This window comes from Phyllobates terribilis, unplaced genomic scaffold (genome assembly GCF_046119375.1).
Source record: "Phyllobates terribilis strain yellow unplaced genomic scaffold, ASM4611937v1 Scaffold_3__8_contigs__length_932513732, whole genome shotgun sequence".
Classification (NCBI taxonomy): domain Eukaryota; kingdom Metazoa; phylum Chordata; class Amphibia; order Anura; family Dendrobatidae; genus Phyllobates; species Phyllobates terribilis.
The window spans coordinates 353,272,557-353,287,870 of record NW_027362763.1 but is presented as its reverse complement, the minus strand read 5'-3'; the positions used below and the strand labels follow the sequence as shown (position 1 = coordinate 353,287,870).

Here is a 15,314-nt window from a genome sequence, read left to right as displayed (position 1 = left end):
CCTTCTATGAGCCCTGACCTAAATCCTAAAGAGCTGAAACATGCCGTGTGGAAAAGGCAACCTTCAAACACGAGACAACTGGAGCAGTTTGCTCATGAGGAGTGGGCCAAAATACCTGTCGAGAGGTGCAGAAGTCTCATTGACAGTTACAGGAATCGTTTGATTGCAGGGATTGCCTCAAAAGGTTGTTCAACAAAATATTAAGTTAAGAGTACCATCATTTCTGTCCAGGTCGATTTCATGAGTTTAATTTTTTTTTTAATTCTGTGGAAGCAGGGTTGAAAAGCAATGTCTGACTTTCATTTGTTCATTTTCAAAGATTTTTAATTTATTATTACTTTTGTCAGATTCAAGTTATTTCTGTGACCATTGTAGGTTTTTCTTTCATTAAACGAGGGATACTAACAATTTTGACCACGTGTGTGTATCTGGCTATCAGTTTGACGTACTTTTGTGCACACTTTGGTTTCAATCTATTTTTACAGGATGTATATATAAAGTACCTTGCTGCGCTTTTTTATCCTTTATAAATACAAATGAAAAAACAGATCAGTTTTTCTAACGTTGCAATCTATGATAGACATAGGCAAACGTACTGTCATATTTGCAAAGGCTTTTGTTTTTTGCATGGGTTTCCCCCCACCCCAGAAAACAAGTCACATGATCTCCGGCACACCATCCTATGCCTATTAAACAAAACAGACGTTTTATCATTAAAAAAAAGAATGTTAAAAAACAGATGTACTAGCTTTAAAATGTAGAAGTTAGTATCAGTTTTACAATTAGTTTTTTTTTTTTTTTTTAAAGTATAGCTTTCAAAAGTTACAAAAACGTGGTATGAAACTGGCTCGACACCTGAGAAAAAAAAGAAGGATCTGCTTCTCTCGGATGGTAACACTCACAGGGATGTGTGCATGCAGCCTTAAGACATTGTGTAGGTGAAGGGAAAGTCCATGCTCTACAAACATCTCAAGCTCCGAGCCGCAGTAGTCAGGTTTTCAGCTACATGCTCCACAGTGTCTCAGATTATGCTGAATCAATGGTGTTTTCACAGGTCAGAAATGTTGCAGATTTTACGCATGTTCTCACATTGTGAGTTTTGCTGCCAACACAGTAAGATCACAAGTATCTGCAAGGAAGTCAACAACAGATATTCCTGCAAGATAGCGACATTTTTATTATTTTAAAGGGAACCTGACATGTCTAATAATACTATTAACATGCAGATATAGGGTTAATCTGTAGGTTAATAAGGTTATGAAGGTGCACGGCCTCTATACTGAAAGTGCAGCACCAGGGAGAAAATGCACTTTATTCCTCCCGGGAGCTGCCGGCTTTCAGTCATGCAGTTGTGCCGGCACAGCTACAGTCTTCACTCACTATACTGTGACTGACAGCAGGCTCGGCAGTACATCAATACAGAGCTGGCTGTCAGTCAACTTCTAGGGCATAATTAAAGTTGCCACTCACAGTGCTGTGAGTGGTAACTGTAGTGATCCCTGCACACCTGTATGACTGAACCAGGCCGCTGAATCTACTTCATTTTTTCCCAGGTGCCGCTCTTTCAGTCCATGGCCGGGCACCTCCATAACACTATTAATCTGCAGATTAACGCTATATCTGAAGGTTAATAGCCTTATCTGACATGACAGGTTCCCTTTAATTTTTCACCTGAAGATGTTGCTGTTTGTCCATAAACTCAGCTGTAGTGTGTTTTACTATAGATTTGAAGGGGTTGTCTGGTCAAAACTGTTAAGTCTGTAGTTACTCTGTGTGACTGCAGAGTTATGAATCCCCCCAGTGCAGGCACTGTGGGCTGCGGGGATTCGCTGGTTTCGCCGGTTTCTTGTATTGAGCAAGGCTACACCCCGTCTAGTGATGTGGACGGCCAGTGTATGGAGAGCGAGGCTGCGCCCACTGCCCGGGGTATGTATAACTCATACATACCTTCAGGTCCCGGGTCAGACACCGGAAAATCCTCGCAGTGCACAGTGCATGTGCTGGGGGGATTCATAAGTCTGCAGTCACACAGAATGACTACAGACTTATCGACTTTGATCGGACAACCCCTTTAAGCAACCCCATTCATGTCTATGGGGAAAATCAGCAATAAAATAAGCAGGTGACATTGACAAGTTGCAGCCCACTTTACTGGTACTGTGTTCCCCTGATATTCTGTCCAAAATTCCAGAAATCTGCAGCAAATTTATAACGCGTGAACGTGAACGTGAACATACCATTTACCGGTGTATTTCCAAAGTTAAAATTTGCAACGGATTACAGTCCTGGATATGTGGATTCCCTTTAAAAATATCATCCATGTGCTACGGACTTATTCCACACAAACAACTGACTTGCGGTGTGGAATTTTATATCCGCAGCTTTTTAAATTTCACTGCAGATTTCACCTATTTCAAAAGGAGGTATGACATTAATATCAAAATCCGCAGGCTGATTAGAGGTGAAAATAATGCAAATGTATGCTATCTGCCCTTACAGTTATATGAAGTCTAATGGGAAAAGGAAATGTTGGGCAGTTGGAGATTTCATTAATTGAATTTTCATGTACCTGAACCGTTGCCTAACCATTTGCTTGCCAGGAAGAAATCATTTTAATAATAGAGAACAGTAAACTTGGACAAAAAGTAGAGAAAACATAACATGTGGGTTAGCAGTCTGTTGTGAACAAACTAAATAGCATTGTACCGGAGGATGCCGCGGACTGAATAACAGATACGGCTCCACGTGAGGACAGGGTCATGTGCATCGTGCTGCATGGTGTGCCCTCCGTAACATGGGCATAGTCCCGTAATGCATTCAAGTCCATAGCACTCGACAAATGTTTTTTTTTACTTCCCCAGAAGAGAATAAAATGTAAATTAGAAAGAGAACAGAGGGTAAAAAAAAATCCTTATTTTTCAAACGTAGAAGAGCCTGACTCTGGATGTACTGACAAGAAGTTCAGCATCGTAGAACTTGGTTTCTATGATGACATTACCACTGTAAAGGAAGAAGAGAAACTGTTAAACTATTACTGCAACACACCTATCTATATTACCACAGGGTTTCACAAAGGCTCTCTATTAGAATAGGTAAAGATTTAATTGGAATATGTTGGAATGTTTTTGCTATGTAATCTCAGAGCAGCATAATGTAGGGGCTGAGACCGTGATTCCAGTCATGTGTCACTTGCTGGTCTATAAGCTGTCATTTTGATTCAAATCACTGCTTTTTCTGCTGTAGATTTAGCAGTGCTCAGAATGCTAAGCCCTGTATAGCCTGCCCACAACACTGACAACTTTCTGTGTACAATGTGCATAGGCAGAAAGCTGATAATTAGTGGTGGGGGTGACAATAAACAGAGCAGAAGGACTAGGAGGCACAAAAAGTCTAGTCCTGTAGTGATAAAACACTGATTTTATTGATTAACAGCAACACACAGTATTTTAAGTGACATATCATTAGAATCAGGCTCTCTGCCCCTACATCAAGCTGCTCTCGGATTACATGGCAAACACTGCCCTGTAAGTAGTTTTGGTGTAAGGCATTTTTCTCCATGGTCTGTATAAGTTCCTCTAATTATCTTCATTGATGCCCAGTCATCTGCATCAAAGGGACCTATTCCTCCTAATAAACTAAAAAAAAAAAGTCTAGAAATTTAGATAAAAATACAGACAATGAAATCTTAGTTTTGCATTGTGACATGGTATTTTATGATTTCCAACAGTATCACATTACAACCTGCACCTGCACCTAGAGCATGGCCTGCTCCATGATCTAGGACTGTAAAGAAGGAGATATTATCATGGTGCTGGCTGCTGCTAGCAGTGGGGAGCAGGCCACCACTGATATCCCACTGAATACAAACAGATGGTATCAGGGGACTGACTGCAGGCGTGCCCCCTGATGTGTGACGTAACATCCCATAAGGGAGGGGGGCACCAAGGAGCAGCTCCAGAGCCACAGAATTACAGCTACTGTGAGGATGGAAAACAGCACTATTCTTGTTATCCTAATAGTCTGTGAAGGTATGAGCATTAGGATAATTTTTTATCACCCAGAATACCCCTTTAACTTCTGGACCTTCAAGGGACTGCATTTACACACAGATTTACAGATCTTACAATCAAAAATTTTACCTCGCCTAATGATGATGATTTGTGGGATTTTGACTTGATCTATATATTTTTTTTTTTTATAGGTTGAGACCATCATAAACAGCAAAAAGAAATTAACTGAATCATATGCTCTCTTGAAGGGGCTATAGGGACCCTTAATTTTAAGAAGCAACTAGACTATTGTTAAGACATAATTCATTTTAGAAGTTACTCATAACAGGTAGCATACTTCAAGACAGAAGTAGAAACCCGGTATGCTGTACCTGTACTGACGGGTGTGCAATGCTTCCCAGTCTGTAGTCTGTTACCAATCACTATTTTTATACGGTTAGGCTCCTTTAGTGGTCATTGTAAGGGGGCCTCTGTCTGTAGTCCAGAAAACCAGGATTCTGACAGAACCCGTCCTAGCCATTAAGTATAATGAGGCAAATGGAGTCCAAAATCTGCAACTTTGGAGACCACTTAATATTTTTTCCCGTTGTGTTCGTCTGTTATGCCTCACACAATAGCGTAATCTGCTGCAACGTAAAAGACTTTGTCAGACAAAATGTCAAACAGAATCTAAAGTTGGAGACTTTGGACTCCATTTGCCTCATTATGCTCAACGGCTTCAACAGGGTTCCAGGAGAATTCCAGTTTTCTAGGCTTCAGACAGAGGCTTGTGATGGACCAAAAAAGAGGAAAACTTTGTGTGAGAGTAGCCTAAATGTTATCAAAATATAGGTTTCAAATCCAATTACTACTATGCCAGCATACTGGCCAAGTCCTTACGTTAAAACATTAGCTGGCATCATTTGAGACTCCGGTGCTGCTTCTATCATGGACTGCCAGGTGTTCACAGAATTGGGCATTACAAAGCCGAACTCAAAAGACCATTCTGAAAAACAACACAAAAAATAATTAACACATAACGAAATATTTAAAGGTTAAAACAAATGCATTGCTTGTGTGGGACCTTCATGAAACAATATCTGCAGTATCATCCCAAAGAAAAGCGCAATGGACAAGAATAAGATTCACAGCAGTAAAATATAGAGCTGGTGAGAATCAATTTACAGGACGCGGTCCATAGACCATATCCGTAACCTATGGCCGCTGGACGGGAGCCTTGTGAACCACCTAATACATGATGGCATCTGCAGTTTCTCTTTTGATTAGTCGGCCTGATGAGACGTCATCATTGCTGCGTAAGGCACATGTGACGTCACGCCAGGCCGGCATATCAAAAGAAGAGGTGCAGATGCGTTACGTAAGTGGCGGCTTTCAAGGCTCCTGTCCTGCGGCTGCTGATTACAGATGTGCTTGATCGACACGGTCCTGTGAATAGATTGGCACCAACTGTAGTAAAATACCTTTAAATATGACATCAACATGACCACACAGACCTGCACATTTTACCGCTGAATGTGAACCTAAAATATAACTGTTTTTTAATGAAAATGTTATTGTTACATAGCTCATCCCTGGTAGGAGGGTATAGCTAGTACATAAAACATCAAAGATCAACCAGTGCATTACATTTAGAAAACTAATGAAGTCATTATACTACCGCCTGTCTTTAAAGGGGTTCTCCACTACTAGGACAACCCCTTCTTGAACTAAATGTTTGCCCCCGATAAAATAAAAAAGCCTATACTCCCCTCCCGGGCTGGCGCCGTTCCAGTGGTGTTGGCACTCACGTTCCCGGGGCTCTTGTGCGGTTGTTGTGACACATGAGCCAGGCTCCCAATCAGCGCTGGCGTCACTGTCTCCACCTTCTGTCGAATTGAACATGAAGAGGAAGTCCGGGCTGCAGCTGATCTCTGACTTCCTCTTCATGTTCAATTTGTCCAAAATCGGAGGCAATGACGCCAGCGATGATTGGGAGCCAGGCTCACGTGTCACAACAACCACACAAGAGCCCCTGAAAAGCGAGTACTGACACCGCTGGAGGTGAGTAAAGGCTTTTTTATTTTATCGGAGTCAAGCGCGGGTTATGAGAAGGAGTTGTCCAAGTAGTGGACAACTTCTTTAAAGAGACAACCCGAATGGCAAATAGTATACTTTTTAAAATCAATCTCCAGGTTTGAGAATAGCATTCATTTCTTTGAAGAAACCATACCTTCTAAACACTGCCCCTTAAAGTACACTTTCTGTTCTAGTCTAAAATTCTCCATCTCTTCTTCAGATGCAAAGTTTATCTCTCTGGACACAGATTTACATTTCAAGATTTTCTTAGGCACCCGAGCTGTAGGAAGAAGTACACCATGTAAAAAACAAACAAACATCACAATTCTATAATCTACAATAGATGCATTGCTATAATTGGTACAATATACAGTGCCTACAAGTAGTATTCAACCCCCTGCAGATTTAGCTGGTTTGATAAGATGCAAATAAGTTAGAGCCTTCAAACTGCAAACGAGAGTAGGTTTTATGAACAGAATCATAAATCTTACAAACCAAAAAGTTATGTTGCTCAGTTGAATTTTATTAAATTTTAAACATAAAAGTGTGGGTCAATTATTATACAACCCCTATGTTTAATATTTTGTGGAATAACCCTTGTTTGCAATTACAGCTAATAATCGTCTTTTATAAGACCTGATCAGGCCGGCACAGGTCTGTGGAGTTATCTTGGCCCACTCCTCCATGCAGATCTTCTCCAAGTTATCTAGGTTCTTTGGGTGTCTCATGTGGACTTTATTCTTGAGCTCCTTCCACAAGTTTTCAATTGGGTTAAGGTCAGGAGACTGACTAGGCCACTCCAACACCTTGACTTTTTCCCTCTTGAACCAGGCCTTGGTTTTCTTGGCTGTGTGCTTTGGGTCGTTGTCTTGTTGGAAGATGAAATTACGACCCATCTTAAGATCCTTGATGGAGGAGCGGAGGTTCTTGGCCAAAATCTCCAGGTAGGCCGTGCTATCCATCTTCCCATGGATGCGGACCAGATGGCCAGGCCCCTTGGCAGAGAAACAGCCCCACAGCATGATGCTGCCACCACCATGCTTGACTGTAGGGATGGTATTCTTGGGGTCGTATGCAGTGCCATCCAGTCTCCAAACGTCACGTGTGTGGTTGGCACCAAAGATCTCGATCTTGGTCTCATCAGACCATAGAACCTTGAACCAGTCTGTCTCAGAGTCCTCCAAGTGATCATGAGCAAACTGTAGACGAGTCTTGACATGACGCTTTGAAAGTAAAGGTACCTTACGGGCTCGTCTGGAACGGAGACCATTGCGGTGGAGTACGTTACTTATGGTATTGACTGAAACCAATGTCCCCACTGCCATGAGATCTTCCCGGAGCTCCTTCCTTGTTGTCCTTGGGTTAGCCTTGACTCTTCGGACAAGCCTGGCCTCGGCACGGGAGGACACTTTCAAAGGCTGTCCTGGCCGTGGAAGGCTAACAGTAGTTCCATAAGCCTTCCACTTACGGATGATGCTCCCAACAGTGGAGACAGGTAGGCCCAACTCCTTGGAAAGGGTTTTGTACCCCTTGCCAGCCTTGTGACCCTCCACGATCTTGTCTTCCACAGCCTTGGAATGCTCCTTTGTCTTTCCCATGTTGACCATGTCTGAGTGCTGCTCACAAGTTTGGGGAGGGTCTTAAATAGTCAGAAAAGGCTGTCAAAAGAGATCTTTAATCCACACATGTGAAGCTCATTATTCTTGGTGCCTGAACTACTTCTTAATACTTTTGGGGGACCAAACAGAATTCTTGTGGTTTGAGGGGTTGAATAATAAATGACACTCTGAATTAACTTTTAACGTTTTTTTTAAAAAAAAAAAAAAAAATTTGCTGCAGTGCATTTCCCACTTCCAGGCTGATCTACAGTACAAATGTCACAATGCCAAGTTAATTCCGCATGTGTCAACCAGCTAAATCTGCAGGGAGTTGAATACTACTTGTAGGCACTGTATCTCTATTATCTTATCTGAAGGACATCATGGCTTGCTTTTGGGAAGTAAGTGCCTTTGTTTTTGCAGCATTTAGAGTTGAGCAAAGATTCACGGGACTGTGGTCCAGTGGCCAAGTTGATAGTCTGTGGCTGCTAGACCAGAGCTTTGCAAACCTCAATTGTATGGGGGAGATTGATCTTTAAAGGGAGCCTGTCACTAGAATAAACGCCATTAACCTGTAGATATGGGGTTAACTTTCAGGTTAATAGAGTTATTATGCTGCCCGGTGCCTGCAAGTAGCCTAACGCGGCGGGTGAGATAATTAACTTTATTCCCCCCAGCAGCGTCTCGGTTTCAGTCACGGGACACGGATTCAGTCACCGCTCTGAATATATAGAGCGGTGTCTGTAGCTGCGTCCCCGGTCCTGACTGACGCTGGCTCTGCCTGAAAACTGGCTGTCAGTCAGGGCCACAGGTGCTGCTCTGTATACTCAGAGGAGTGACCCAATCCGTGCCCCCAATACAGAGTCAGTGTGAGTCAGTCAATGGGGTGGGGCCAGCGCACTGAGAATAGAGAGCGGCGTCTGTAACCGCGCCCCCGGCATTAGGGCCAGCTGTCAGTCAGGGCCGGTGGCGCGGTTACAGCTGCCACTCTCTATTCTCAGAGCGGTGACTGAACCAGCGCCGCCCCCATGACTGAAACGAGAACACTGCCGAGGAGAATAAAGTTCATTTACTCCCCGCAGTGCTAGGCTAACTGTGGGCACTGGGCAGCATAATAACACTATTAACCGGCAGATTAACCCCATATCTGCAGGTTAATAGTGTTTCTTTTTCTGGAGACAGGTTCCCTTTAATATGTGAATGCGATACAGGGGTTAGGGTATATCCACAAAAAAAAAATTAATTAGTATTTTTTCTGCATGAAACAAAAGATTTAAAATCGATAACCTTTCGGTGCTGGACTTCTTCATTCTTGCCATTGTATCCTTTGCATATACCACAAACATTCTTGATGGAAATACCCCTATAAGTAAGGTTATCAATGAGGCTAAGCCGCAGTACCAGTCACAGCCACTAATACAGACTGTGCCTGTATAAGCAATGATTAACAGGGTTCCCAAAGGTTAAACTAATGAAACTTGAGTCTTTTTTTTACTGGTGTAACATTGTGAGTCTACTACATCTGGGTGTCCGCCTCCATTAGGTGTACACGCCCGAAAATGATGCATGATAGAGTGCATGGTCACTCTGTCGGCACCATTATAGTCTATGGCCCCGTCAGCGCATACGCCCGAATCCCTTTTTGTGGGGAGTTCAGACGCAAGCCCCAACGGGACCAATGAACGAGTGCCAAAACGCAGTGTGCAAGCACCCTAAATATTTACAGGGATCAATACTTTTAACAGGTACTGTACGCAACATCGCAAACAGAAAATGGTATCCAGAAGCCGAAAAACAAATAAAAGATTATCACTTTCTATTGTCTGTATAGCTATTTAAGTGCCCAACTTTGCTGGCAGAAAATACTGATATCTTCTATGTAACCTTCACAACCACACCTGGAAACGAGGAGAACCACACATTTCATGCAGGTCATAAAATCATGAAATTGCTTGTTAGACGTTAATTCATACAGTGCATGTTCTACTATGAACAGTTTGTATCGTTTTCATGTGGATACTATCTACAGAAAAGCTGAGTAAAGATCATACATTGCATTACTCAATTACTTTAAAGGACAAAGTGACTTAGTTTTTTGATATTTTTTTTCGATTTTAGCAACTCAACAGGATTCTGAACTGAAATCCCCAGTAATCCCCTCTGGCTTTAAGGCCCCGTCACACTTGTACAGAGCTTATTGCTCATGATCTGCACAACTGATATAGTGGATTCTTCAAAAATCCAGCACTCTATAAAAACAGAGTCCTTTACTGATACACTTTAAAAAAACTGTGCATATTATGCTTTTCAGGCAATACTGCTCATAATCCTAGAGAAAACCTATAAGTTAGGGGGGAGTGCAAGGCACATTAACGCAAAGAATAATTGAATTATTGAATAATAATTAAAACTATACATACAAAAGTTAAGACATGGAAATACACACCAGTTTTATATTTCTATCAAAGAGGTAGATGCATAAATCAATCCAAAAAAGTAAATGGTAAAAATACAGTCACAATATTGTAAACGGATACCCAAGAAAATCTAGGTCCAGAATAGGATTTGCATAAAATATAAAAATATACGAATGCACCAGCCAGGAAAGGTACAAGTAGATGTCCAGTAAGGATAGATTGAAGGTAGAAGTGCACAGTGGCATATAAATAACCTCAACAGTCAAGAAAAACGCACCCGACGCGCGTTTCAAACTTGTGTGGATCTCTTGTATCTTTAATGCGTCTCCGTAGCGCAAACACTAAAAATTCAAAATTCCTTTTGTATCTGTGTATTTTCCGCATCTAATAAAATTCTATGGGGAATATAGAACTCGACGTACCCCTGAGAGAAATGAACGTGTTCCATATTTGAAAAAATTTATTGCATCCTTCATTTTTTTTAATAACCACGTTGCGGAGAATCATTAATTTTACACTGATTTTGGAGAAAAAAAAAAGCAATGATGAAGAGCGGAAATGTGTAAGATGGACATGCACTCGTTTTTAAAGTAACTCGATAAAAGTTTCTGGTTTCATGGAGTGCCGGATTTTTCAAGAATCTGTTGTCATATCTTGAAGCCAGCAAGAATTCCACTGGGTCCCGGGTGAGATTATACACTAGAGCATTTTTCTATTTATATATTTAACTACTGATATAGTCTTCACATTAGGAAGTGTACAGTAGATGCAGTAAAAGGAAAAATGTGTTTCATTAGAGTGCAGTGCATGAGAGGGCAGTATATTAGACTGGGTTCACACTACATCTACAATGTGCATTTGGTCAAGTGTTATGTCTGGGGACCAGAGAAAAAAAAAAAGGTATATAAATGTGCCCCTTGGTCTAGCTATGATTATGTGTTGTAGCTGCAGCCTTATCTGTAATGGGCTACAATAATTTTAAATTCTGTAAATATTGGAGCCAAATTAATCAAAATTTTTGGCATAAAATCCATGAAAAGTTCCCAAGTTTTTGCGCAACAAAGAGTTGCGCAAAAATTTGGGGACATTTGATGTTTTCACGCCACTTTGGTTCAGCTCAATGAAATGAGCGGAGATGGGAAGAAGTGTCATTGCACCCAACATCAAGTTCTTAAAATCTGCCAGCACTTTATAAGCCAGAAATGCTACTCCAGTCCCTGACTGAAGTAGCAGTTCTGGTGCAGCGCATGGAGGTGCATGACACTTACTAGAGGCGCCAAATTCATTAAGTGTCATGTGCCTCTTAATGAATTTGCACCATGTACTCTGTCAAGAATGGCATAGCACGCGCTTGTTCCATGGCGGTCTTGATGAATTGCCCAGCTGATTATTTATAGTGCTTTACTTCCTGAGACTTCCGGTTCTAGTACCAGCATTCACTATGGATTCTCAAATGGACATCATCAGGAGGATGGACCTGCAGTCAGTTCTCCGCAGCTTTGATCAAACACCCCCTGGAACAGGACGTCATCAGGAAGCGGCGGTGCAGTCACTACCAATACTTTTATCACTGCAGCCCAGATCAGGGCTGTGATAAAAGCTGTGGGGCAGCGCTGTGGTCACTTATCCCTGCTTCTTTCACTATGGTCACGGTGACTGAATTGATATGTCATCAGAGCGCAGAGGTGAGAGATGCTGTGGAAAATGAATGCAACGTTGCCTTCTGAGGACATCCTGTTTCATAATAGTGAAATTTGGTGACAGATCCGATTTAGTGGGAAAAAAAAAAAATCATGCCAAGAACTACACTTTAAAATTACATAATGAAACTTACCTTCATGTTCAACTCCTGGAAATGACAAATCTTCTGCTCCCTGCCACATAGTCTTCCCTGTTTCACCATCCCGGAGAATCATTGAATTTCTAGTAGGATTAAGGAATACAACCGGCAGTGATCTAGAACACAACGGCATTCGGCCATTCATACATTTCTGATTAAGAAGCAAAGATGCAGCTGGGTTATCATGTAACTCATACTCAATATCCAAAAATGATGTACATTTGGCTATAGTCTCCAGGACGTCCACACGCCATTTTTCAGTACATGGACAGAGCTTGCTGCAGTGAGACAACATCTTCAAAATGTTTTGATTTTTTTTTTTTACGGGGAAAATATATATCTTTGTACCGTGTTCGAAACATATTTAAATCTAGTGGCTATCTAAATAATTTTTTTTACGAGCATTCAATGACCACACAGATCTTGAATCCTGGACGTTAATCTCCACTAAAAAAGTCACTGCTGCCACTAAATACTTTTAATGCAGTTAAATGGAGATGGACCTTGCACACCAAACTTGTCTTCACCAGTGATGGATCAGCAATGATTTTACAAGTTACTTGAAGCATTTTTCTAGTCCAGAATTGCACATCCTTGCTTAGTTTGCTGCAGTGTTTCAGAGTAAACATAGTTTAAAAACTATGTTTGTGGAGAACGGTCATCTGGGTTGCTTCTCCAAGACCAGCACGATTGACAGGACCACTAGTGGCCACAGTCATTAGAGGGCCCCTATGCAAGAACAATATATGGGCCCTTTCAGTCCATTAGCTCATCATAATGCAGTGGCTCAGCGGTTAGCACTGCAGCCTTGCAGGTTCAAGTCCCACCAAGGACAACTGCAAGGAGTTTTTTTATCTTCTCCCCATGTTTGTGTGGGTTTCCTCAGGGTTCTCCGGTTTCCTACCAAACTCCAAAGACATACTGATAGTGAATCTAGATTGTGAGCCCCAATGCGGACAATGATGATAATGTCTGTAAAGTGCCATGGAATCAATGGCGTTATATAAGAGAGTACAATAAATAAAAATAATGTACAATTCCACCTGCTTTAGAGGTGGAAATGGGCCCCCTTTCTTTTTGGGCCCCTGTGCAGCTGCACCAATGATATTCCCTCCCCCCCCCCCCCCCCCATGGACAGGATATAGCCATAGGCCAGTCAACTAAACTGAGCCACAATGGAAAAAGCCAGCAGGTACCTGCCAAAATGATTGGTCTCCCAATTCAAATTTTTATTTTAGGCTAGGTTTTCTCGGAAACCGTATGCCTGCAAAGAGGGAGCCTGTCCCTGATTTCTGCTGCCTGTGGTTGGGGAAGCAGGAATCACCAGATAGGTTCCTTTGATGCAATGCATATCCTGATAACATGTATTGGACCCAAATGATTGCAGTGTGACGGCTCACAACGTGAATGTACATACTGAGGGGTAGAGAATAGGCCCTACAGCATGGCTGAGGCCTTATCTGCTAATGTGATTAAACAGCTTATGTGTCTTCATCCTGACTACAGGCAGAGGACAACTGTGATTACCACCTTCACACAATGAATTCAAGAATAGCATAAAGTGGTTATATCACATGTAACATCACAACCATTAGGCTAGGTGAACACCAAGCACTGAATCAGGTTACCGTCTGAATCCTAGAAAAACAGGAATCCAATGAAAACCACATCAGAGCCAATCGCCATCATGAGGATGATGGAGTCCCTTTGGACTCCTGGCCTCCATCCTAGCATGTCCATGGTGGACTACGCTTTTAGGTCAGATGAAGCCCAAAGTGACTCCTGTTGGCCTCATAATAGTGAAAGTTTTAGTCAGGGTTCTGTCAGAGTGAAGAGCAGTGATGACTTGAACCAAGCCTTAGAATAATTACCAATCATTTCCTACAATAAGGCCACATTCACATGCTCAGTATTTGGTCAGTATTTTACCTCAGTATTTGTAAGCCAAGACCAGGAGTGGGTGATAAATACAGAAGTGGTGACATGTTCCTTTTATACTTTTCCTCTGACTGTCCCACTCCTGGTTTGGCTTACACATACTGATGTAAAGTACTGACCAAATACTGAACGTGTGAACGTGGTCTAAAGCTTACATTATGCCTATAAATCTACAAACAAGCAGCGGCTCATTTACTGACAGAACAAAAGGATCCTCATCTTCCCGTTACAGACAAAAATCTATGATTATTGTTTCAGGATAATAATGGGCAAGAATAAAATCCTACATTTTCTTGCGCTGGATGGTTAATGTTAGGGTATGATCATACAGAGACTTATGATGTAGAGTCTGCAGTGGATTCTGCTCTAAAATCCACGTTAAAAACACTTCACAATAATCTTCAAAAAGTCTTTCTATTAAACGTTCCCACAATGAGTTTTTTTACCCCGCATATTTTTTTTAAAAAAATGCAAGTAACCCATTGTACTTAATAGGGCTGAGAATCTGCAACATCAAAAACGTTTCCTTGATGTGTTTTTTTTTTTTTTTTTAAAAACAGACATGCAACTTCTTTATAGTGGGTTCTATTATTCCTAATAGAATTTACACCAAATTTTACACTTATGTCAAAAAGTTGCAAAAAATGTGTGAAAGAAAAATACAGGGTCAGAACTAAAAAAGAAATTTGGAATGCGGTTCCTGGATTTTATATGTGATGGCGAAACCAGCAAAAGGCAGCCAAAGTCAGACAGGACTCGGCACTCTAGGATTGTGACCCAACTGATCAAACTTTTATGGGACGTCTATCTGATAGGACTTACCAGGGTATCAGTGAATAATACATTTCCAGTGCACTCCCAACGGCCTACGCGCACTAAGCGTCACAGCGGCGGCCCACACGCACTAAGCACCACAGCGGCGGCCCACGCGCACTAAGAGGCAGCCCATGAGCACTAAGTGGCACAGCGGCAGCCCATGCACACTAAGCGATCTCTGACAGATCACTCTGTGTATCGTTTACTATGGTCTGTATATGTAATCAGGCTATTATACGACCACTGATCTATAATATTTACTGATCAGAGGTCATTTAGTGCCACTGGTTGGTCAGTGTAAACAGACCCCAATAAATAGGTATTGTCCAAAGTGGAGGATTTCTTTACCATGGGATCATCACCTACAAACCGGTTGCCCATCCACTAGAGTCCCATATAAACTTATCACTCTCACCCACAAACCTCTCCACCGTCCTGCACCACCCTACATCTCCTCCCTCATCTCAGTCTATCACCCAACCCGTGCCCTCCGTTCAGGTAATTATCCAAGGCTAACATCCTAGTCCAAACCTTCCACTTCCGTCTCCAAGATTTCTCATGAGCTGTGCCAATTCTCTGGACTGTACTACCTAGGACAATTCAATTAATTCCCAATACCCCAGAGATTTAAGCGTGCTCT

General features: G+C 41.9%; 1 protein-coding gene across 1 annotated transcript in view; it reads right to left on the bottom strand.

Moving 5' to 3' along the window:
* Positions 1-365: 365 nt before the first annotated feature.
* PDE6D (phosphodiesterase 6D) overlaps positions 366-15,314 on the bottom strand; it is a 78,476-nt gene continuing 63,527 nt past the window's right edge. The window contains exons 2-5 of the mRNA XM_073675262.1: positions 11,915-12,003; positions 6,220-6,345; positions 4,890-4,995; positions 366-3,000 (exon numbers count right to left, since the gene is read on the bottom strand). Coding sequence (XP_073531363.1) covers positions 2,919-3,000; positions 4,890-4,995; positions 6,220-6,345; positions 11,915-12,003 — 403 coding nt within the window. The 3' untranslated portion in view covers positions 366-2,918. The remainder of the gene's footprint in view (positions 3,001-4,889; positions 4,996-6,219; positions 6,346-11,914; positions 12,004-15,314) is intronic.